This window comes from Pipistrellus hanaki (assembly GCF_964339955.1).
Source record: "Pipistrellus hanaki genome assembly, chromosome: 4".
NCBI lineage: Eukaryota > Metazoa > Chordata > Mammalia > Chiroptera > Vespertilionidae > Pipistrellus > Pipistrellus hanaki.
Genome location: NC_140506.1, coordinates 70,076,839 through 70,100,221, shown reverse-complemented (window position 1 = coordinate 70,100,221; position 23,383 = coordinate 70,076,839). Strand labels below are relative to the sequence as shown.

The following is a 23,383-nucleotide window of genomic DNA, read 5'->3' as shown; positions in this document are numbered from 1 at the left end:
GCGCCGGCCCTGCGCCTGCTCAGACCCGAGCAATCGAGCGCGGAGTACGGGCCGCCCTGCTAGGCACGACTAGCTGCCAGCCGAACTCCCGTCTAACTTGTATGCACGCGTCAGGAGCTCGCGACACCGACTGTGCGGGCCGGAGGTGGGCCGGGGCGCGGGAGGCGGCGGGTGGGTGTAGGTAGTGGGTGTGCGACGCTGAGAGAGAGAGACCAGGCGGGAAGCGGATCCCCGCGGGGTCGACGCGGAAGCCTGGCCCGCGTTCCTTGGGCCGGACTCGGAGCGAGTTCCTATTTGACCCTCACCTGGAGCCCGGGATCCGGGCGGGAACAGGCCGGGTTGAGCCGGGGGCGTCCGGTGAGGAACCCGGGGGTCTGAGGGCCTGTGTGGAGGGGTCGGGGTGGCCTGAGGCCCCAGGGGAGGGTCGGGTCCAAGGAGGGAGGTGAGCGGCAGGCAGTGTATCTCTAACTCAGGAGTGAGTAGCCTGGCAGGCTAATGAACTTGGGCAGGAAGAAAATTACACTTTTATGGTCTCTGCGAGAAGCAGCCTTTCTCTCCCCCCCCTACCCCCCCCTCCTAGCTGACGGGTAGTGTTAGCGGTGCCCAAAACTAAGTAGTGATTCCAAGTGGGGACGAGTGTCAGTGATACTGAGAGAATCTGCAACTGCTACCTACATGCTGTTATTTCCATCGTCGCTCTTTGACGTGACAGGATCTTGTTATTTAGTATTGTTGGAAAGAAGCATATATACTACTATAAATAAGCTTGTTTTTAAAAACGTTTGATACCTATTTCAATATATATATATTTTTTGTAAAATATATCTCATTTTGTAAAATATATCTCATTCCGTGCAGGTAAACACTTTCTTTAATGTGGCTACTTGAAAAATGTAAAATCACATATGGGTTTACATTTGTTTTTATTGGGTTTCAGGCCTCACCAGACACGGAATGATAAAGGTCCTAGTGTCACTAGGGTGCTGGTCAAGAGAGGTTGTCCTATTTGACCCTCCAGGAGCCGGGATCCCAGCCGGGACAGGCCAGAGGGGCAGTGAGTGTGGCAGCCAGGGTTGAGCCGGGGGCTCACAGCCAGCCCCATTGGGAAGCTGACCAGCCTGGCCCACAGCCCTGCTGCAGGCCCCCAGCAAGCCACTCCCCTTCCGGGCCCTCAGTTATTAATCTGTTCAGTCTGCCGCCACCTCCGAAGTCTTTCTAGTGGTCATCTGATATAACAAGACCTTAACATTTTTTCATGCTGGTTATTTTTATTTTTATTTTTTAAATATCTTTATTTATTTAAAAAAATATTTTATTGAGGAAGGGAGAGGGATAAAGAGCTAGAAACATCGATGAGAGAAGAAACATCGATCAGCCGCCTCCTGCACACTCCCCACTGGGGATGTGCCTACAACCAAGGATCACATGCCTTTGACCTGGGACCCTTGAGTCCGCAGGCCGTTGCTCCATCCACTGAGCTAAACCAGCTAGGGCTTTGATATTTTTTATGAAAGAGTTTCAACTATGCAAAGCAGGACCTCTAGCCTAGCACTGTCCAATAACAATATAGTGTGAGCGCATATGTAATTTTAAATGTTCAAGTAACCACATTAAAGAAAATAAAAAGAAACTGTGAAATTAATGTTAAAATTTCTTTAGCCCAGTGTATCTAAAATGTTAATATTTTATCAACCACTTCTCTGTCTTCTTTCTGCCTTTTTGGGACCTGAGTTGATTTCATTATTTTTCTGATCTATGCCAGGCCCTGGAGGTAAAAGCCAGAGATGGACCTGGTGAGACTTGTCCGGCTCTTCTCCAGCCCCCGGCCCCCGGGACTGTCCCTCCTGCAGCACCTTGGCCCTCTCAGAGGCCGGTGGGCAGGAGGCAGGGAAGGGCCTGCATGGCTGAAGTCCGTGAGGCTGACTGGGCCGGTCCCAGCAGCCTTCAGCAGCTCCCTCTCTCCGCTGCCCCTCAGCCCGGGGGGCCAGAAGAACATACGCAGCCTTAGCTCTGACCCCAGCCAGCCCAGCCCCAGGGCCACCCAGGAGGAAGAGGAGGAAGAGAGTTTTGGGACTCTCTCGGATAAATATTCCTCCCGGAGAATGTTCCGCAAATCGACGCCCCAGTTGTATAATCTGCGGCTCAGGGAGCAAGACGAAGAAGATGATGAAAGGGAACCGGAGCCAAAACCGTGGCAGGGCCGAAGAAACACCCCTTACTGGTACTTCCTTCAGTGCAAACACCTGATCAAGGAAGGGAAGGTGAGGGACCCTCTGGATTCTGCTGCTCCTGGCTCTTTCCTCCCTGGTAACTGTTTTCTTGTGTGAGGGCCTGCCCTCCCTTTTCAGTCCCTAAAGGTTTGGGTGCTCAGGGCTCTCTTCTCCTCGGTCTTCACTCACCCTGGGTGCTGTACCAGGGGACCCACCAGCCTCCTGGCTTCCAGTGCCCCCTCCTCACCGCAGCCCCGCCTTCTCGGGGGCTCCCGATCCGTGTATCCAGCTGCCTCCTCAGCATCTCCCTTACACTTACCCACACTGACCTGAAATTTTCATTCCCAACCTTGTTTTCCCTACACTTCCTTCCTCTCACTAAATGGCAGCCCCATTATCCCATCTGCCCAGGCAAAGTGACTTTAGGTCATTTCTTACGCTTCCCTTTCTCTCCCAGCTCTAACTTCTAAAGGTTGCTAATCCTAACACTTCTCTCACAACATTGCTGCCGAACGCAGAAGCCTAGCCTTCTCTGTGCCCCTGACACCTGCCCCAGGTCTCCCCCCCACTCCTCCCGTCTCCTGCCTGGATGCCAGCTCTGTCCTGTTGAAGCAGAAAGCAGTTATGTTACTCCTCCCTCCAAAACTCCTAATATATTCCCCGACACTGAGGATGTTTCCTTCCTTAGGTATCGATAATGACATTCTGTTTATGTGTAAAGTTCTCTTACAGGTATGTATGGAAGATTTTATGAATGGAATGATAGGATGTCTAGACTTTGCTTTTAAAAATTCTGTTTATAGTGGGAGTGCAGAGTATAGATGAAATAAGATTGGCCAAACGTTAATCATCGTAGTTAACACTGTTCTCCATTTTGTGTACTTTTGAAAGTTTTTGTCATGAAAAGTTGAGAAATAAAGAGAAGCAGAGTCCTTACAACGGCTTATGAAGCCTGCAAGATCTGCCGCCACCACCCCTCTATCTCTCCACTTACCTGCTGAGTCCTCCAACTCCCAGGCTCTGGCTGTTCCCTCAGATAGACCTGGGCTTCTTCCCTCGCCTTCTTCAGATCTTTGCTTACCCATCACCTGCTGAGGCCCTGCTTGGCTATCACATCTAAACTGAACCTCCCACACCCTCTGGCACTCACTGCTTCATTTTTGCCCATAGCACCTGTCACCACTCGACCTACTGTATACTTTTCTCATTTGGTTCTCTCATTTGGTGTCTGTCTTTTCAAACTAGAAGATGAACAGGAGGGAGCTCCCTCTGGTTCTCAGCTGTATCCCCAGCAAATAGATCTTGCCTGGCATAGAGGACTCAGTAACTACTGGTTGAAATAATGGATGGAAAGAAATAAGGAGTAAAGGAGTGAGCCAGGGACTTAAAGGGGAATGGCTTAGGGGTGGGGTTGGGCCAAAGACAGCTGTGGGCCAAGGGAGTGTGCGATTGGAGGAAGCTGGTCACTCGCGGCTGTCGCCCTACACCATCTCAGGAGGCTGTCGGAGCGGGGTGCAGAGTTTCCATAGGTGGTAGGAGCCCAGGGGGCTTTCCTCCTGGCTGCACAGAGCTCCCGTGCTGCAGAGCACAGGGACCAAGAGGCTGGTGCAGAGGCCCATGGCGGGTGTTTAGCTCCTGGACGGGCCTGGTCTTGGGCTCAGGGAGGTTCCCACAATTTCAAGCTCCCTTCCTCTGCTGAGGGTCTCTGAGGCCACCCTGAACCCCCTTCATTGTTCCTTCTTCCTCCCCCAGCTGGTGGAGGCCCTGGACCTGTTTGAGAGGCAGATGCTGAAGGAGGAGCGACTCCAGCCCCTTGAGTGCAACTACACGGTGCTGATTGGGGGCTGTGGGCGGGTTGGCTACCTGAAGAAGGCTTTCCGGCTCTACAATGATGTGAGTGCGGGTATACGGGTGGCAGGGGCAGGACTCTAAAGAGCATGGGTTTAGGGACCAAAAAGCTGGGTGCTGATTCTGAATGTGTCGCCTGCTAGCACACGACTCTGGGCAGATGATTTGACCTTGGCCTCAGGTTCATCATCTGTAAATGGAGGTGATCTTGGATAATTCCATGAGATCACGTGGGAAGGCCTCCAGCATCGGCCTCTTCTTGTTCCATTGCCCAGTTTGTTTGTGTTCCTTTTCTCTCACCACCACCATCACCACCACCACCACCACCAAACACATGCACCTTTCTTCCAAAATCGGTCCCTTTTTTATTTTTTCAAAGTTGGTCCTTTGAAAAGGGCTTTTATTCTCTTGGAACATTGTTTTACTTTACATTCACACTGATGACCTTCTTTCTGTTCCTGATCCAACCCAGGTTCCCATACTGGCTCCTTCAATCTGTGACATTTTCTGAGGGTCCTTGTTTTTCACGGTCTTGACAGTTCTGAGTAGTGGGGGTGGGACCCCTGAGATGTGCTGTAGTACCTGCTCCTGGCCGCTGCTGGTCTGGGGGTCTCTCCTACCCACCCTTTTCAGGGTGACAGCAGCATTCCTCCCTGCCCACCACTGTTCAGTTAGGAAGCATTGCAGTGGGGCTTTGATTGCTACCTCCCACCCTTTCCCAGAGCAGAGCCATCCCAGGCCCTTTAACAGCACAGGGGGACCTGGTTGGCCGGAGGGTGAGAGCGTCAGGAAGACCCTGCTTAAAGCACCTCAGGCCGCGGGTGAGCTGATGAGCACCCTGAGGAGGGTCGTTGGTGTAACGGATGCAGGATCAGTTCTCAGAGTCCCTCTGGCTGAGTCGGGTTTGGAAAGCCGATGTGTCACTCAGCTCTGCCTTCGCGCAGGCCCGCTCCCAGGCCTGTTTAATGCAGTAACGGAGTCCCCTCTAGTGTCCTTTGGTGCCTGTCGCCGGTGTGTCCAGCTGATCCTAGAGCTACCTCTGAGTTTCTCCCCTTCTCCACAGATGAAAAAGCGGGGCCTGGAGCCCTGCGATGCCACCTATACAGCCCTGTTCAATGTCTGCGCCGAGTCCCCCTGGAAGGACTCCGCTCTGCAGAGCGCCCTAAAGCTACGGCAGCAGCTCCAGGCCCAAAACTTCCAGCTCAACTTGAAAACATACCACGCCTTGCTGAAGGTGACTGCCAAGTGTGCAGACCTCAGGATGTGTCTCGATGTGTTCAAGGTGGGGATGTCCTTCCTCCCTGCGGGTGATAGGTGTGCTTGCTCAGCTTGCAAGGAAGTGGGACAGAAGTGAGTTCATGCTGAAACAGCCTTATGGGAAGCAGGGAAGGCTCTAGGTCACCAGCACCAAACCTCGGGAGAACCAGGGCAGTGTCAGGGCTCAGCCTGCCCTTGGCAGCCTAGTCCTCACACTCTTCCCTCAGGCATTTCTCACTCTGTTCTTACCTTCTACCCAGAGTGACTTGACTGCTTTTCTCCCCACACATAACAAGGTCCCACCTGCCCATTCAGGTTAGGGGACCTGAAGGACTGTCCAGGCACCGTGTGGTACCGCGCAGCCTTTGGTCAGTCCTGGTCGGTTACCTTGAGTAAGTCTGCCCTGCTGGAGAGGCAGAATTATGGGGTTTGCAATTCAATTTCCAGGACAGGGGCTAAAAGTGACCACTGGGGTGTTCTTTGCAGAGGGGTGCACAGAAGTGAGAGGAGCAGCTGGGAGAGGGAGGAGGAGGAAGTGCAGGCAGCAGTTGGACAGCTCAGCTCAGGAGCTGGTTCTGAGTCAGCCAGCTGGATTCAGGCTCCACCTCTTCACAGTGTGCAGCCTTGGGCCTGCCCCAGGAATGTCTGTCCTGAGCCAGACCCAGAGGGCGGGTCTGGGCTCGCCACAGGTTCCCAACAGGACCTCCTCTTCCCTCCCTAGGAAATTGTTCAAAAAGGACATGCGGTCACAGAGGAGACCTTCAGTTACTTGCTCGTGAGCTGCATCCAGGACAAGAAGACAGGCTTCCGATATGCCCTGCAGGTCTGTCCTTCCTGGCTCTGCCTTCCTGCCTCTCTTGTGTCGTGTGTCCCCCCCCCCCCCCGACTCCATGCCTCTGTGCCCTGTGCAAACACTGATCCTTTGTGCATTTCTTGAGCTCCTGCTACTGCCCTGGGCTGGGTGTTTTTATATTTGCCATATTTTGGTCTTCCCAGAGCACAGTGCTCCCCTGCCCCACCTCATTGTACAGATGGCAGGGAGAGGAGGCCCTAGGAGGCGGTGGTGGCATGGCTGCTGAGAGTGAGGGCACAGCCAGCTCATGGTCTCCTACTCTGCTCGGCTGCCTTCTGTGCAGCTGGCCTGCATCCACCAAGCATATGGTCCCTGCAGCACATCAACTTGGGGTACTTGCTCAACCAAATCCCACAGCCACCCCCTCAGCCTCTCTGCAGGGGAACCCCAGGAGTTGCATGTAGTTCTGGGAGAATCTCACAGACAACATGGAGACATGCTGCTCTAATCTCACCTTGGATTCCCAGGAGGAACTCACTCCTCACCTGGGTAGGCAGTATTAGCAGTGGAACCATAGCTGTTCTAGCTCCTCCAAGAGGAGAAGGACTGGCAGCTCACCTAGAGCCCTCCTACTTCAAGGGTAGCCCTCAGACCAGCAGCATCAACCTTATCTGGGACTTGCCAGGGTCACAGACCCCCGCTTTCACTCCCCCCTCGCCCCCCCCATAGCACACACACACTGCATCCAGATCAGCATTTCATCAGGACCTTCAGGCAGTTGGTGCACACAGAGTTCAGGCCCTAGTGATCTGAGACTGCCTTGGACCAAATGCTTGCCCGCCCGCCTGCCCCCTCCCAATGCAGACTCGCTGGAAGGAGTGTCCACCGGCCATCCTCTGGCCATCAGCAAGCTTCATAGTGAAAACGAACCAAGGCCTGGCTCTTCCCTCTCCTTGGCCTAGATCTGTCCCGGTTAGAAACAGTCTGGAACGCTAACAGCTATGCACAGCGTCTTGCGCTTATTAAACTGCTTGAGGTAGGCACCAGGAGCCTCGTTTTACAGATGAGGAAACTGAGGCTCCTTATGTAAATTGTCTTAGGTCCCTCAACCACTAAGCAGTGGAGCTGGGACTGGAACTGAGGTTTGTCTGACTCTAGAGTCAGAATTCTGCCACCATGGGATAGGGTCTGTGTCCCTGCTGCAGCTCAGTCTGTCATCCGTTCCCTGAGGAGGTGCCTGCCAAGATCCTTGCCCTCCTTAAGACCCTTGCCCTCCTGCCTGGTGGATAGCAACTTTCTTGCTAGATGTGCCCATCTGGGCCTGCCCAGCTCCTGCTGTTGGGGGCTGCACAGTGGTCCCCGTTGAGGGCAGAAGTCAGCTTCCGCCTGAGTGTGTGTGGCTTTCTCCTGAGCACAAGTGATGCCTGGAGCCCATGTGGTGGCCTCTTGGTGTCAGTCACCCAGACATCACAGCATACTAGACACTGTGCTGGGGGGATGAAAACGATCTCATTTCAGGAGGAAATGTGGCTGCCTAGGCCCACAGCCTCGCTAAGTCCTCCACCACCCACACCTGCCTATGCTCTCAAGTGTGAGAAAGCTGCCTGGGGCAAGGCACACAGCAGGCACTCAGGGAGTGCAGCTGAATCCAATCCTTAAGTCAGCCTAGACTCTTCCATAACCTAGCCTCTCTAGCCGTCCACCCCCAAGGGAGTACAGAGGTGGGCAGAGGCCGAGGGAGAAGCCTGTTCCCTGGTACGGGGGCCCCGAGAGAGGGCAAAAGGATGGAACAGAACAGTTTTGTGGTGAGCTGGAGGGAAGGAGTGACACTCCCCTGAAGTTTCCCATAGAGTTCGCAGGTTCTTGCCCAGAGCCTGGAGTGGAGTCATACTCGGTCCTTCCTGCACCCTTTGTGTTTGCCAGCTGGTTGCTGGCTCAGTGCCTTCTCCTCCCTGAGAGGGAGCCTGGAGCTGAGGCTTGTTTCTCCCTGGCAGGTGTGGAGGCAAATGCTGAGTCTGGGGCTCCGGCCAAGCCGGCATGGCTACAACCTGCTGTTGGGGGCAGCTCGGGACTGCGGCCTGGGGGACCCAGCAGTAGCCTCCGCGCTGCTCCTGAGACCCGGGGAAGAGGTGGTGCTGCTCCAGCCCCGGGCAGGAGGGCGGCAGGCACGGAGGAAAGCCCAGGCTGGGATGGCTGACAGCATGCCAGCCAAGCTGCACGTGGAGACCCTGGAGAGACAGCTGTTCCTGGAACCTTCTCAGGCACTTGAAAGGCCTCCAGAGCCTCAGGAGGCCAGAGTCCCCAGCAAAGCCCAGCCTGAGATGGAAACCAAAGTGGATCCTGACCACACCGTGGCCCTTGCCTCTGTGGTCTCAGAGCCGCCTCCCCGGGAGCTGGACACTAACCTCCTGACCCTGGGGCCGGTCCCCCCGGCTGTGGTCTCCTTTGGGACCGTGACCACATCGGCAGACAGGCTGGCTTTGATGGGGGGCCTGGAGGGCTTCCTGGGCAAGATGGCAGAGCACGGACTCCGGCCTGACATCAAGACCCTCACGCTTCTGGCCGAGGTGGTAGATCCTGGGAGCCCCGCAGAATCCTCACTGCTGACTGTCCTGGACACATACCAGGTGGAGGCCGATGTGACATTCTTCAACACTCTGATGAGGAAGAAGAGCAAGCTGGGTGATCTGGAGGGGGCAAAGGTGAGTGCGGAGGCAGGCACGGGGCTCTGCTCTGGAGCCCTCCTTCCCCTCCCTCCTCGGACCTTCCAGCTGGGGGACTGTGCTCCCTGCCAGGTGTGTCACCCATTTCCAGTCAGTGCGCAGACTGTCCAGAGCCCTTGTTCTGGGCATGGGCTCAGGTGAAAAGCTGGGAATCGAGCGAGCTACCTTCTCAGCCCTCTTCCAGGAGCTCACAGATTGGGGGCTGGTGGCTCCTGAGTATCCCTGTTCTTCAGCCGCCCCACCTCGCTGACTCACTCTTACTCTGTGCCAGACGCTGTTCTAAGACTCCACGTCCATTTGTTCTTCACTGACCACACCCACTCCACTGATGACACTGGGCCCCCCGTTCATAGGGCATGTTTCTATGTGATGCCTTTTTTTGCAGAGGACTATCTGTGCACCTGTGAGCATCAAAGATGACAAAGACACAGCCTCTGTATTGGGCTCACAGCGCAGAGTGCACCTTTCTCTAGAGAAGCTACATGTGATAGAGCCCCTCTGCAGAACCTTCTCTGGGTCAGCCAGCACTTACCACACTGTTGTTGGCATCTCCCTCCCTGGACCACGGGACCATGCGCCCCTAAGGCCTCTGGCACTCCATGGACACTGGAAGCCCAAGTGCAGGGATGGATGGCCAAGAGCAGAGAGAGACAGGAATATGAAGGGCATTCAGGGAGAAGGACAGCATATTGGAGACAGGCAAGCTAGAATGCGAGGTGGACTTGAAAAACAGCTGAATTCTTGGGAGGTGGCTACACAGGACCCTGGGCCCTTGAATAATGGGCAGAGGCCAGTGCCCAACGTGGCCAGCAGAGGGAGCCTGAGGCCTTGGAGCGAAGCTCTACCTCTCCTGTCTCCAGCGTCCAGCCAAGGGCTTTGACAGACAGCTTTTGCTGGGGTTGGTGGGGTACAGCTTACGGTGACGCCATGTCTATTCCCACAGGCACTGCTGCCAGTCCTGGCAAAGAGGAGAATTGTCCCTAACATCCAGACATTCTGCAATTTGGCCATTGGGTGCCGTAAACCACAGGATGGTCTGCAGCTGCTGGCAGACATGAAGGTGAGTGAGCCCAGGCCTGGGCAGGACCCATGGTGCTGAGGAGCACTGGAGGTACTCAGGAGGAAATCCGGGTCGGGGGGGAAGACGGGGTCCTCCCAAACCTCTGCAAGGTGTCCTTGTAGAAAGCTGAATTATGGGGACTGGTTGGATAGAATAAATTGTGGGGATGGGGGCAGGGAGACTGGGGTCATTCTAGCTTCAAGTGTAGAATGATCACTGGCCCAGTATGGGAGCGAGTAGACTTTGGTGAGCTGCTGCAGGAATGGGCATTGAGAGCAGGGATGTTACAGTCTTGGAAGCGGTGGCAGCGGGGTGAGATTGAGGAGGGGATAGGGCTTGGCCCGAACACTTTGGAGGACAGAGAGCAGGGATGTAGAATTCTTGGGTGGGGGCTCGGGATCTAGTAAACCCACAGCCAAGAACCGAGGAGGTGGCCTCCTGCCCATGGTTTACTGCCTGAGTCCGCTGATCTCTGAGAGCAATATTCTCTCTCCACGTTCTTCAGGACTGAGAGGGTAAGGTACTTAGCCATAGGGATGGAGCCACAGAGTGGGGCATCCGTGCTTTCCTTTTGGAGGGGGCAGTGCAGCCCATTGTTGCTACGAGGTTCTGCCCTTCTTGTCCCTGGTCACTGGTCTGCAGAGCAGGCTTGACTGGCAGGGTAACTCACCAAGCTGAACATGCAACAGGCTTTCCCCCGACAATCACCATCTTCTCGCTGATTGTATGTCTGTGATGTCCCAGAAGTCCCAGATGACTCCCAACACCCACATCTACAGCACACTCATCAATGCGGCCCTCAAGAAGCTGGACTACACTTATCTCATCAACATCCTGAAGGACATGAGGCAGAACAGAGTCCCAGTGAATGAAGTCATCATCCGCCAACTGGAGTTTGCAGCCCAGTACCCACCCACCTTTGACCGGGTATGTGCCCCAAGCTCTAATGTGCCCGTGGTCACCTTAGCCAGGGCCACTCCCCACCCCTGGTTCTGGCCTTCTGGGATTGGTATTTCCTTGCTTTGTCAGTGGCTACCCTTAGGAAAAATCCCTAACTCCTTAGGCCAGTGGTCGGCAAATTGTGGTTCGCGAGCCACATGTAGCTCTTTGGCCCCTTGAGTTTTTAGCAAAGGCCAAGCTTAGGAGTACCCTAATTAAGTTAATAACAATGTACCTACCTATCGTGTTTCCCCGAAAATAAGACATCCTCCGAAAATAAGACCTAGCGCATGGAAAGATAAGACATCCCCTGAAAATAACACCTAGCACAACTTTGGGAGAAAAAATATGACACTGTCTTATTTTCGGGGAAACAGGGTATAAGTTTAAGTTTTAAAAATTTGGCTCTCAAAAGAAATTTCAATCATTGTACTGTTAATATTTGGCTGTTGACTAATGAGTTTGCTGACCACTGCCTTAGGCCACAGCTTGCCACTCTTCCCTTTGTTCACTGTCAGTCCAATTGTACTTGTCTTTTCTAGGTAGCACCAGCCTTTTTCCTGCCTCAGGCTTTTACATTCTCTCTGCCTTAAATGTACTCCCTCTGCTTTTCCACATACCTGGCTCCATCTCATTATGTATAAGAGGCTCTTTCTCAGAGGGTACTCAGCTGCCTCCCTTCCCATTACATAAAGCACTATTTCTTTTCACCACGTTTCACAGCTTATACTTAGATGTGTGACTCTCACCTTCATGAAATTATAAGCCCCTAGAGGTGGAGACTGTCTCTGCCTTGCTCACCAGGATCCCTAGTGCCTGCCCTCTGCCTGTACCCAGTGGGACTATTGTCAAGTGAAAGGGGACGGCAGTAGGACAGTGATAGACTCTGTTCTGTAACGGCCATTTCTGTCTGCCGTTCTGAGGATATCAGAATCTGAGGGTTCAGATTTTAGGCCTACTGAGGCAGACTGCGTGCCAGATTTAGCCTGGAGAAGCACCATCCCAATGGGCAGGGAGAAAAGTTGGCAAGGACACACCAAGCTCCACCATGGAGGCATGGGGTCAAGGACAGCTGTGCAGGTGCAGTGCTTGAGTGCCATTGAAGGTTCAGGAAGAATTAGTGATAGCAGTGAAGAGTATGCCAGGAAGAGGACAAAGCTGTATGCTTTTGAACAGTTGGTTTAGTCTTTTGTTGTTGTTGTTGTTTAGTTTTATCGATTTCTGAGTTCTTTATATATTCTGGTTACTAGTTTTGTTGGTTGCATGTTGCCCATATCTAGTTAGTAGGTTGTTTCTTCACCCTGTGGTGTGGGGCCCACTAAAGTTGTCAGCAGTCCCCAGACCTAAGTACTTAAAGCTTAATTGTATTGAAATCATACATTCATACTGCCTTATGAGAGTGGACTTATTTCTGTTTGTGATCGAAAAGGTTTTACTTTATGTACTTTCAGGCTACATTAGATACATACAAGTTTAGAATAGTTAAATCTTTTCAATCAACCTTTTATCATCATGTGCTAAGTATCTCTCTGGCACTTTTGTTTTTTGTCTATTCCTCCACCAGCCTTCTTTTGGTATCTGCCTGGTACACCTCGTTTCTGCCCACCTCTCTGTAGAGGCCACTGCAGCAGTGCTGATGACAGCCACCAGGGGGCAGTGGCTGTGCAGAGGTAGCAGCACTCCACAGACTGTGGAGGTAGAGTTGGTGGGACCTAGCGATTCTAGCTAGGGGCTGGAGTAACATCCTTGAGTACAGGAGAACAACACATATTTAGGAAGGGCTGTTAGCAGATGGGGATTTGAGTCAGCCTTATGGTATAGCAACTTTGCTTTTCTACATTATACTCGGGTATTATCAACAGCTTTTGTGCCCTCTCCTTTCCACAGCTTCCCTGAGGCCTGAGCCAGCTGCTGTGGTTTGAGATTAGCTGTAGGTAGCATGCAGTGATTCTAATTGTGGCTCCTCTGAATCCTTGAATTCCATGCTTTTCAATTACAGTACAAAGGGAAAAACACCTATTTGGAGAAGATTGATGGCTTTCGAGCTTATTATAAGCAGTGGCTGAAAATGATGCCCGCAGAGGAAGCCCCCCACCCATGGCAGAAGTTCCGGACCAAGCCCAGCGGGGACCAAGCCCCTGTCTGTGAGGCTGATGTGGACAGAGGCCATGGGGGCAGGTGATGAGGCCCAGGGGATCTCTATCCAGCAGAACTGGCACAAAGTGCATAGCCTCACAGTGCTTTGTGGGAACTTCAGGAGTCCCTTTCGTAGTAAAGACACATGAACATGCTGGTGCAGCCTCAAGCATGAGGACAAGGACTGGCCAGAGTAAGAAGTGCAGCATTTTGTATACAGATAAATGCTGGGCCCAGGGTGCCTGACAGGATCCCAGCAGATCCCAGCACGGGTTGGGCCACTTTGGCCCATCATCTCAGGCCATCCTCACCTGAGGCTGTCTTCCCCAGTGAACTTGATCATGGTCACATGAGGTGGTCAGGATTGAGTCCCAGTGGCCCTGGTCCCCCCCCCTCTGGGGTCTATAAAGAACTATTGCAGGGCCTAAAGGTTTAAAAGTTTTATTTCTACAAATCACAGCTGATGAACATCAAAGCCTTCACACATAGAGACCATGTTCCAACTCGGTCCTGTGGCACTGCTCTGCCAGAAGAGCTGCTATCAGAAAAAGGGGGTGTCACGACAGGCAGAAACCTGAGAAGTCCAAAGTCCTGGGTGGAAAGGGGTCAGGGCCCAAGGGCCTCAGCCAGAGCAGCCCCGGCAGCCACAGTGTGTGCACTCAATGATCCGGCCCTGCAACAGAAGACAGTTGAGACAATGCACCCAACCATATGCCGCACCCCAGCCCCCCACCACCCACACATGTAGTCACTCGCTATAGGGCACTCCTCAGAAATTCCTCTATGACAGTTCTGGATGACAAAAATTCAGTTCCCGTGTGAAAATGGAAACAGCTGCTGTTGACACTGAAGTTACAACTCATTGAACTTTTTAATTTAAGCTAATTAAACACATTTGGGAAAAAATCTGTGTGACTCTTGTTAATCTGCAAAGTGAGCATGACGTACCCTATGAGCTGGGGGGGGGGTAGGATTCCTACTGTTCAGGGGTCTCGGGTGCTCTGGGCCGGGGAACCTTCCAGTAGGCCATGGGGAGAGAATGGTATGCACTTGATTCTCTACAGCAGAAGTCTTTTCTCCCAGGCCAGGGGCCTGTCCAGTAGACAGAAGACCTCAAAGCAGTGGTTATATTTATTTTCTTCTTTTTTGGAGTAAAATCCTTACCTAAGCAAATACAATCTGATGGTGAAACCAAACTAAATCCAAAGCAGGCTCTGTTCTGGCCATAAGGCTGGGGCAGACACTGACATGGAATCTGGTGGATAGGGACTCCTGCCGCTCTACCCCCAGAAAACTAACACCCAGAACCTTCCCTTGGGGAGGCAGCCCTCGTTCACTTTCCACTGCTCAGAATGCTGTTCCTTTGACTTTCCAGATGATTCAGGGAGACAGCTGCCTACTAATCTAAAGCCCTGGCCCAGAGCCGAAACTACAAACTGTAACTGGTCTGCAGAGTAAAGGTCCCTGTAGTGACTGTGGAAGACCAACCCAGAAGGCGAAAAATCTGGATTCAGTTCCCAACTGGACCCACAACTGTCAGCTAAGGGGCTGCATTCAAAGGCCATAATGGCCAACATCCCAGTAACTTCTCTGTCTCCTGTAGCCCCATTTCAGAGGGGCTTGTGCTCTCAGCTCAGTTACTGCATACCAGCACTATTTCTGAGGTTTGGAACTCAAAAGCTCTGACAGAAGAAATAGTGTAATTGAAGTGCCGAGGCCTGGAAAAATAACAGCTGAAGATTGAGTACTACTGACTGGCTCACCCTTCCCTGACTCGATCCTCCCAGCCTCCACAAAGCAGGTGTATTACTCCCATTCTGTAAGCGAGGAATTCAATAACTTGCTCAAAGATGGAGTTAAGACTGCCCCCAGACAAAGCAAATACAATTACTGCCAAACTGCCTAGATGGCTTCCTGAATAGAGGATGGGGGTGGGAGGGAATGGCCAGCAGGACATCCAGCAACCAAATTATTTCCAGCCCCTCAAAAGTATAAGCTCTCTTGGTGTCAACCAGGACAGAATTCTGAAATGGAAGTGACATCAAATACAATAGTCACTCATTATAGGGATAGACATTACCACTTCCAGCTTGCTTTTGGGAACCCGGCAAATGCAATTCGTCCCAAAATTGGTGTCTCGTGTCTGGATGCACCGCAGGCAGCATAAGTTTTCATAACCCTGCTTTTTCCACTTTGCAATCAGGTTTTTGTCTGCATAGCCTTCTCTAATACAATATTCATATAGTTCTGTCAAAAAGATCAGAAAAGGGCATCAAATCATGGTATACAAAGCTTGCCCCACCCCTGGCCCATCTCTACTCTTCATTAAATAGACTATCCAACATGGCCCCCACCCCTTTTTTTAGTGGTAAGAAAAATCACGGAACTTGCTGAGGTTGCTATAATAGAGCCATTACTTAAATAAATCTCAAAGCTACTCAAGTTAGAAAGGCTAAGAGAGAATCTAGTCAATTACCTCTGCTTATGGCTTTCCGCTTATAGAAGAGGTCAAAAATATAGCGGGTTTTCTGGTGGTGGATCCTGAAGATAGGCCACAGAGATTCCACTTTCCTCTTTCCCTCATGAGGTTCTGTTTCAGCTGGGGAGAAAAAGGTGTTTGATTTATTTTGACAAGCAGGGTTACTCTGCACAGGATATAGTGGTGTGTGTGTTTTTTTTTTAATAAGCAGGTATAAAGAAGAAATCCTACTTTATACCCACTAGAGTAGCGACAATAAAAAATGAGGAACAATTAAAAAAAGACAAAAAGTAGTGAGGATGTGGAGAAATCGGGATCCTCACATGCTGCTGCTGGGAATGTAAACTAGTGCAGCCTGGTTGGAAAACAATCTGGCAGTTCCTTAGGAAGATAAACAGAGTTACCATATAACTTAGCAATTCTCCTGAGTGTATACCGAAGAGAATCAAACACACATGCACACAAAAACTTTTATGTGAATGTTCACAGAAGCATTATTCACAATAGCCACAAAGTAGGAACAATTCCAGTGTCCATCAACTAATAAACAGATAAAATGTAAACCATCAATGGAATATAACCTATACTGTATATATAAAAGACTAAGTGACCGACCATCCGACCAGTACATATGATGCACACTGGCAACTTAAAAGTAAACGTTGACTCGCGCACGTGCGATACATATAAAGATCTCACTGGCCCCGATCTAGACAGAGCAGGAATATTCCTACTGAACCCGTTTTGGGACGTGGTCAGTTATCTGCTGCTTTTTCTCGAGTTCAAAGAACATGTGACGATAAAGTTAAAGTTGTGAATATTTCATCACAAGGGAAATTAAGCACTCGTAAAGTGTTTTTACTCTTAATGTGGTACACAGGGAGATATTAGAATAATTTATTTTATTTAATTAATTTATCAGTCATTGTTTTTATATCCCGTTTGTTTTTATATCATGTCTTTGTTATATCATGTTGTTATTTATTAATCAATTTATATATTTTCAAATACATTTTTACCAATTTTCTTTCATCTCTGACACTTCTATTATAATGGGCAAATAGCAATATTAAATATTTCTTCTAATTAATTTCTTTTCAATGAGCACTAATTTTGTGCACTAGGTCAGTTATAAAAAGGAATGAAGTACTGATACATGCTACATAGATGAACCTTTAAAATATTACACTAGAAAGAAAACTAGTCCCCAAAGCCAGCCTACCATTTGGTTCTATATCTTTAGAGACAAAAGTGGATTACTGATTGCCTAAAACTGGGAGATGTGTGGAGAAGGGGGGAGATGACTACTGAAGTGTATTCATTGTTTTTGGGGTAATGAATGTAAAACTGATGGTGGTGATGGGTTGCCCAACTCTGTGACTATACTAAAAACACCCTTTAATTTATATACTCTGAAAGGGCAAATTTTATATTATATGATTTCTATTTTAATATAGCTATTTTCTAAAAAAAAAAAAAAATAAAGTAAAAAGAATAAGCCACATGATTTAAACAATTATTTTTTAAATGCATTTTTATTGATTTCAGAGTGGAAAGGAGAGGGAGAGAGAGAGATAGAAACACCAATGGTGAGAATCATTGATTGGCTGCTTCCTGCACACCCCACACTGGGGATCGAGACTGCAGCACAGGCATGTGCCCTGACCAGGAATTGAACCGTGTGATCTTCTAGTTCATAGGATGATGCTCAACTTCTGGGCTATGCCAGCCAGACATAATTATTTTAAACTTAAAATGCCTTTTTAATTACATAAATTAGAAAACAAAAGATTTTGAAAAATAATTCAAACATAACCTCTATGAAAACCCTGGTCTTTATCCTTCCAAACCTCTTTCTACAGTTTAATAATTTCTCAACATAGTTCTGGGCCCACAGAAGGGCATCCTAATAATCTTTAAAGTACCTCTAATTTCATTGCCAATCAAAACCCGTTAGGGATAAAAGAAAATAAAATTGGACTAATCTGAAAGTTCATAGTATGGCAGGCCTATAGGAAATAACTACTCCATCTATATATATAGGGTCAGGTAGCAGCTCACACCTGCCACCAGCAATTCTCTTTTTTACAAGTTGATCTTTATCTACCACCTCCTCTTGGTTTTTAGAGCAGAGGAGAAAGGTGAGGAATGGTATAAAAATAAAACACAAAACAACAAAACCATACCTCCATTTCTCCACTTTGAGGCCATTTTTAAAATGTAGGATTTATAATTCAGCTCAACAAATGGTTTCTGTGACTGAATGAAGATGTAGGTGCTGAGGACACAGCAAAAGCGTACCGAGTGCCTCATGTGGGGAAAGCCCTGCTCTGGGTGCCCAGGACACAGCAATAGGGGAGACAGGGAAGCCATGGAGCTGTGTTCCAGGGGAGACCAATCAACACCTACCCTGTTTCCCCGGAAATAAGACAGTGCCTTATATTAATTTTTTCTCCCAAAGTTGCTCTAGGTCTTATTTTTGGAGGATGTCTTATTTTCGGGGAATCACGGTAGTAGTTAAGTTGTAACAGATGGCAAGTGGGGAAAGGAGGGAATGCCATTTTTTATAGATGATCAAAGAAAGCACAAAGGAGGTATCTAAACAGAGACTTAAGAAACAAGGGGTCCGGCTGGCATGGCTCAGTGGTTGAGTGTTGACCTTTGAACCCAGAAGTCATGGCGGCCGAAACCGGTCTGGCTCAGTGGTAGAGCGTCGGTCTGCAGACTGAAAGTTCCCAGGTTCGATTCCGGTCAAGGGCATGTACCTTGGTTGGCCGCACATCCCCAGTAGGGGGTGTGCAGGAGGCAGCTGATCGATGTTTCTCTCTCATTGATGTTTCTAACTCTCTAACCATCTCCCTTCCTCTCTGTAAAAAAATCAATAAAATATATTATAAAAAAAAAAAAAAAAAAGCTGTGGTACATTTATATTAAAAAAAGAAAGAAAAACACTGATTGGTTGCCTCCCGTATAAACCCTGACCAGTGATCATGAACCTGTAACTCATGTGTGTGCCCAGACTGGGAATCAAACCCACACCTTTTGGTGTACTGGACGACACTCCAGTAGACTGAGCCACTGGCCAGGACAAGATCAAATGATCATTCTTGGCTATCGTTTTGTACAGGTTCACACACAAAGGAGAAGGCAGTTTTTAGTGGGCGATGTGAAGTCTCATCACTATGAGAACATAAGGAGCCAGAGGTAGGGGACATCATGCCATAGTCTAGACTTACATGTCTACCTCTTTGCTAATGTCAAAAACTGCCCATTAACTTCAAAATCTGGCAACACTTCTTTTACAGTACTCTTATTTAAAAGTCTAATTAAATGTTTATTACGCAAGTGTTGATTATGCTCAATTTTCAACTAGTTTAAAGTCCTTATAAAAACAGTTATTTACTACATCCACACAATGGAATACTATGCTGCCATAAGAAAGAAGAAATTCTAATCATTTGGAGATCATTATGCTGAGTGAAATAAGCCAGTCAATGAAAGAAAAACACCTCATGATCTCACTCATTTATGAATAATAAGGAACATTATAAACTGATGAACAAAAAGATAGATACAGAGACAGTAAAGAAACAAACAGACTGTCAAATTACAGTGGGGAGGGTAGGGAGATATGGTGGAGATAAGAGATCAACCGAAGGACATGTATGCATGCATATAAGCATAAACAATGGAAGAAAAACTATGGGGAGGGAGGGCATGTTTGGGAGTGAGGGTGGAAGGGATTGGTAAGGTATGCACACATATATCTTAACAAAAATAAATAAATTAAAAATAAATAAAAACAAACGAACACACACACACACACACACACACACTTATTTACAAGTCTCAGTTATAGTCCATAGAGAGAATATCTTTGTCAAATCCCCATATAACCCTCTGCCACAAGTAATTTCCGCCATCTCTGCCCGTAGTCCCTTTTTTGTGGGGGACTTACAGAGCAACAGTGGCTATACACAAACTTGAGTAATGAGCTAAGGGACATAGGAAGAGCTGAGAAGTTGTACTGAGCTAGGAAATACTGGGGACAAGCAGAGAGAAAACAGAAATTTCCTTCCTAAGGAACAGTGCCAACTGCTCCAGTAAGTGTGGTGGTTCTGTTATGGCCCTCAGACCAAGAGAACAGGGCTGGTAATGCCACTGGCTTTGTGCCTCTTTGCCAAAGGCCACACATGGCCCAGAAACACTGCCACAGACTCAGGCAAAACTTGTACTGGAGGCTACAGAATGGAAGCTGCAGGCTTTGTTTGGCTCCTCCCAAAAATACTTTTTTAAGTTTGAATTTTAAATTAGGAGAGTTCACACAAAACAGCTGCCTTTCTGGCTTGTCTTGAAGGGGAAAAAATTGAACACATGTGGAAATGCTCAGCCTGTATTCGATATAGTAAAACGGGCTCCAGGTAAGTAGCAGCCTCTGCCCCTCTCCAGTCTGCCACATCCCCAGAGCTCCCTCCCTCCCTATGGTGCCCAACACTGAAGCCAAGTCTGGTACCACCTGGCACCCACTCTGCTTTCTTCATAGTGGAAGTAAGAGTAAAATGGGAAAGCAAAGACATGCTGAAGGGCAACATGTGAAATAAAAATGGGAGAAAGAATACTTCTTTTAGAGGTGAAGAAAATCATATTCTTTTAACTAGTCTCCCCTTCCAAAAGTCATCCCTTAAAAGTGGAAGATTGTTTTCAAGGATTCTCATAGCACTTTCCAAAGTTCCTTCATTTTGAATGAAGATCTGTTTGGGGAAGAAATCGCTCAACCCAAAATGATCTTGATTACTTCTGGGTATTTAATAGAGGTTTTGAAAAGAAAGAAGCAAAATAATTTAACACTGATTTAGTAATTACTGTTGTAGGCATGACTTCACAATAAAAAGGTTAGATTAGTTACCTCAAAACTTAAAAAAAAAAAAAAAAAAAAGACCACTTTAAAAAGCAATTTAGTAAGTTGTTACCCTGTGATCATATAAAGCCAACAGATGCTTGTGACTTATGATAAAATTTCCAAAACAGCACACTACACTTCACAAAGTACAGAATCATACAGCATTTAGAGGGAAGCGAAGATGGTGCATTCTGGAAAACTGGTTGATGATGCAGAAACAAAGATGAGAAAAATAGTGTCAGAAACCCATAAGAAAAATCTGAATAAATATGTTTCAGAAAAAAGTGAAAAGAACAGGATTTTCCAAGTAAATATATTTTGTATCATTTAATATATATATATCCAATCAAAATAGTAATTATAGGTAAACTATTTGATCTATATTCCCTAAAACTTTTATATTAAAATTGGCCCCAAAATTTCTTGAGGCCCCTTTCATTAGTGTTATCTTACTTTCTGACACTTATTTCACTCTTATGACTTAGTAAGCAAACAAATCAAATCACTGTCTGGAGGCCACAGTAGTACCCTCTCCCTTTGATTTAAGCCTGGCCCACAGAGACATCTAAGCCTCTCTTGGATGCAGCTGATCCAGACAGGAACTCCCCAACTCACCTTCTCTCATCTTTTGATCTAATTCATCCAGTGTTGGTTCAATCAACTCCCAGCCGTCTGGGGGAGCCTTCCGGCTTCTCTTGACTTTAGGCATTTTTCCCCACAAGATAATTTGCAAAGATCTAGGAGGGAAAATTAAATGAATTAGTTTCTGAGCCTCAGATCACCAAAGTCCTTCACCAGCCTCCACTGTGTACGTTGGCTTCACTAACTCTGTTATCTAATCTGTAAAATGGGGAAAACAAAACTTATGGGGTCATTGTGAAGACTTAACTATAACTGCATGTAACTTGCCTGGCTTTTAATGTTTTTTTTCTTTTCTTTCTGTTATCATTAACTGACACCAACTATTAGCCTGTCCCTGTACTGTATATTGGGAACATAGAACAAAGAATAAGACACAATCTCGGTCCCTGAGAAGGTGACATTCTAGCAAGGAGATAGAAAGTAAAAAGGCAATTACAAACAGTATGACAACTGATTGAGGGAGCTGAGAGGATGAGTGTTTAAAAAGGAAAAAGAGCCCTGGCCTCTGTGGCTAAGTTGGTTGGAGCCACATCCTGCATACCAGGTCTCGGGTTTGATTCCCGGCCAGGGCACATATCTATGTTGTGAGTTCAATCCCTGGTCTAGGCACATACAATGTAAGTCTCTCATATCAATGTCTCTCTCGCTCTCTCTCTAAAAAAACAATAATAATTAATTTTATTTTTTTTTTTTAAAGGGATAAAGGCCATGTAAAATAAAAGTACCTCAAGGCTATTTCCAAAGACTGTAACTGAAAGATCTCTTTTCTAGCTCTATCAATTACTCTGCGACTTTGGGGAGGTCACATTCCCACTCTGGTATTCAGTCTCATCTGTAAAATGAGGGCAGTGGGTTAGCTGGTTTGTCAACATCTCTTTTTAAACTCAACAAACATACTACATGGAGGCAAATCATGCAAAGGTCATATAATAGTCCAGCCCAAATGTAAATAAATAGTAAAGAAATATTTTCAAATCTCATAGCATATACTAGATAGCAAAGAGAACTCAAGTTACCTCTTATCTTTTTTAAAAAAATATTTTTTTTATTGATTTTTTTTTTTTTTTTTTTTTTTTTTTTTTTTTTTTTACAGAGTGAAAGGGAGAAGGTTAGAGAGTTAGAAACATCAATGAGAGAGAAATATCCATCAGCTGCCTCCTGCACATCCCCTACTGGGGATGTGCCTGCAACCAAGGTACATGCCCTTGAGCGGAATGGAACCTGGGACCCTTCAATACGCAGGCCAATGCTCTGTCCACTGAGCCAAACCGGTTACTTCTTACCTTTTAAGCAAAGCAGATTCTCCTCTCCCAAATTCATTCAGTCCCTCCCTTCTGTCCAGTCCTTGACAGCTTACAAAGCCCCCTCCCCACCCCACAGCTTCCTTTCTGGAATTTCCCCTAACAACCACACAGGAATTAAACTCCACAAGGTTTACTAAAGTCAAGGTCGCACAGCCTGGAACTGGCAGCGTATGACTCTGATTGGAAGCTCGGGACTCCCAAACCCGCGATCTTTGCACTTGTTTCCCCTACACTTGAAACTAAAGAAGGGTGGCATCTGGTTCCTGCCCCGGCGCCCAACGGCCGGGAGAACAAAGACACGGGAACAACCGCTCTGCAGTCACCCGGGAAATCAAGGGCCCTGGCGCAGCCTGGGAGTCAAGAGGAGGCCTCTCAAGGCAGGTAACGGGTAGGAGACAAACTAAACCATGAAGAGTGCCGGGAGGTATAAGAGAAGTAGCAGCGCTCGGCAGAGGCGGGAGGTGGAAGGACTTTCGGAAGAAAGGAGGGAAGACGATACAACTAGAGTTGGAGGAAAGGTTCACAAAGACAGCATCTGAACCGGGCTTACACGAACAAGCAGATTTTTACAAAAACAAAACAAAACAACACGTTCTTGGCAGAGAAAAAAAGCTTGTGTATGGGGGGTGGGGGGGAGGATGGAAACAAGAGAACTCCCAAATCTCCCATCCTCTCCGTAACTCCAGAGGCCCGAACCCGTCCCAGTCCAGCCGCCCAGAACGCCCTCTAGGCCAGCGCAGACCTCCAATCCCCGGCCCGCCTTTACCAAGACACTCGAGAACAGAGAAAAACACCCACCTCTAGTGCTGTCAGGTAGCCGAGCCTCTCTCCCAGAGATGCAGAAGACAGAGGGAAACAACAGGAGCCCGCAGCGCAGTAGCCGTCGCTTCTGTTCCTGTCCACTTCCGCTTCCAGATTATCCTTTCAGGATGAGGTCCTCGCGGAGCCCCGCCCCACCTCGCGCAAATATTGCGTCATCTTAGGTGTCCAAAGCCCTGCCTGTAAAGAAACCCAGACGTGCCGCTGCTTTTTTGCTCTCACTTTCCTAGGGTTGGACAGCCGACTCACGCGTCTCTCCGGGCGGAGAGCGTG

The 23,383-nt window shown here is 48.5% G+C and overlaps 2 protein-coding genes across 5 annotated transcripts; one reads left to right on the top strand and one right to left on the bottom strand.

Moving 5' to 3' along the window:
• The first annotated feature begins 31 nt into the window (after positions 1 to 31).
• Positions 32 to 13,236, top strand: LOC311621400 (pentatricopeptide repeat-containing protein 1, mitochondrial-like). Of its 4 annotated transcripts, none has more exons than XM_084881413.1 (9): positions 32 to 145; positions 1,763 to 2,261; positions 3,963 to 4,103; positions 5,122 to 5,340; positions 6,037 to 6,138; positions 8,103 to 8,810; positions 9,775 to 9,891; positions 10,636 to 10,818; positions 12,830 to 13,236. In XM_084881413.1, the coding sequence occupies exons 2-9, from the start codon at positions 1,785 to 1,787 to the stop codon at positions 13,010 to 13,012; spliced, it is 2,130 nt and encodes a 709-aa protein (XP_084737539.1). In that variant the 5' UTR covers positions 32 to 145; positions 1,763 to 1,784; the 3' UTR covers positions 13,013 to 13,236. The 4 variants fall into 4 exon arrangements, with proteins under 4 accessions (XP_084737539.1, XP_084737541.1, XP_084737538.1 ...); XM_084881415.1 differs by lacking the exon at positions 12,830 to 13,236 and adding an exon at positions 12,718 to 12,819 and having other exon boundaries at positions 91 to 357; XM_084881412.1 differs by having other exon boundaries at positions 92 to 357.
• A 155-nt stretch (positions 13,237 to 13,391) lies between these two features.
• Positions 13,392 to 23,349, bottom strand: BUD31 (BUD31 homolog). The gene is made up of 5 exons (XM_084881453.1): positions 23,090 to 23,349; positions 20,961 to 21,082; positions 15,443 to 15,565; positions 15,047 to 15,213; positions 13,392 to 13,639 (listed from the first exon to the last, which is right to left on the bottom strand). Exons 2-5 carry the CDS (start codon positions 21,052 to 21,054, stop codon positions 13,589 to 13,591), a joined length of 435 nt encoding a protein of 144 aa, XP_084737579.1. The 5' UTR covers positions 21,055 to 21,082; positions 23,090 to 23,349; the 3' UTR covers positions 13,392 to 13,588.
• Between the last annotated feature and the right edge of the window lie 34 nt (positions 23,350 to 23,383).

Excerpts from the sequence above, each read along its gene's own strand:
- LOC311621400 (XM_084881413.1), top strand. The coding sequence starts at position 1,785 with ATGGACCTGGTGAGACTTGTCCGGCTCTTCTCCAGCCCCCGGCCCCCG. Across the intron at positions 6,139-8,102 it reads GCTTCCGATATGCCCTGCAG|GTGTGGAGGCAAATGCTGAG; the intron begins GTCTGTCCTTCC and ends TCTCCCTGGCAG. Across the intron at positions 10,819-12,829 it reads ACCCACCCACCTTTGACCGG|TACAAAGGGAAAAACACCTA; the intron begins GTATGTGCCCCA and ends TTTCAATTACAG.
- BUD31 (XM_084881453.1), bottom strand. The coding sequence starts at position 21,054 with ATGCCTAAAGTCAAGAGAAGCCGGAAGGCTCCCCCAGACGGCTGGGAG. Across the intron at positions 15,566-20,960 it reads AGATCAAAAGATGAGAGAAG|CTGAAACAGAACCTCATGAG; the intron begins GTGAGTTGGGGA and ends TTTTCTCCCCAG. Across the intron at positions 13,640-15,046 it reads CCAAAAGCAAGCTGGAAGTG|GGCCGGATCATTGAGTGCAC; the intron begins GTAATGTCTATC and ends CTTCTGTTGCAG.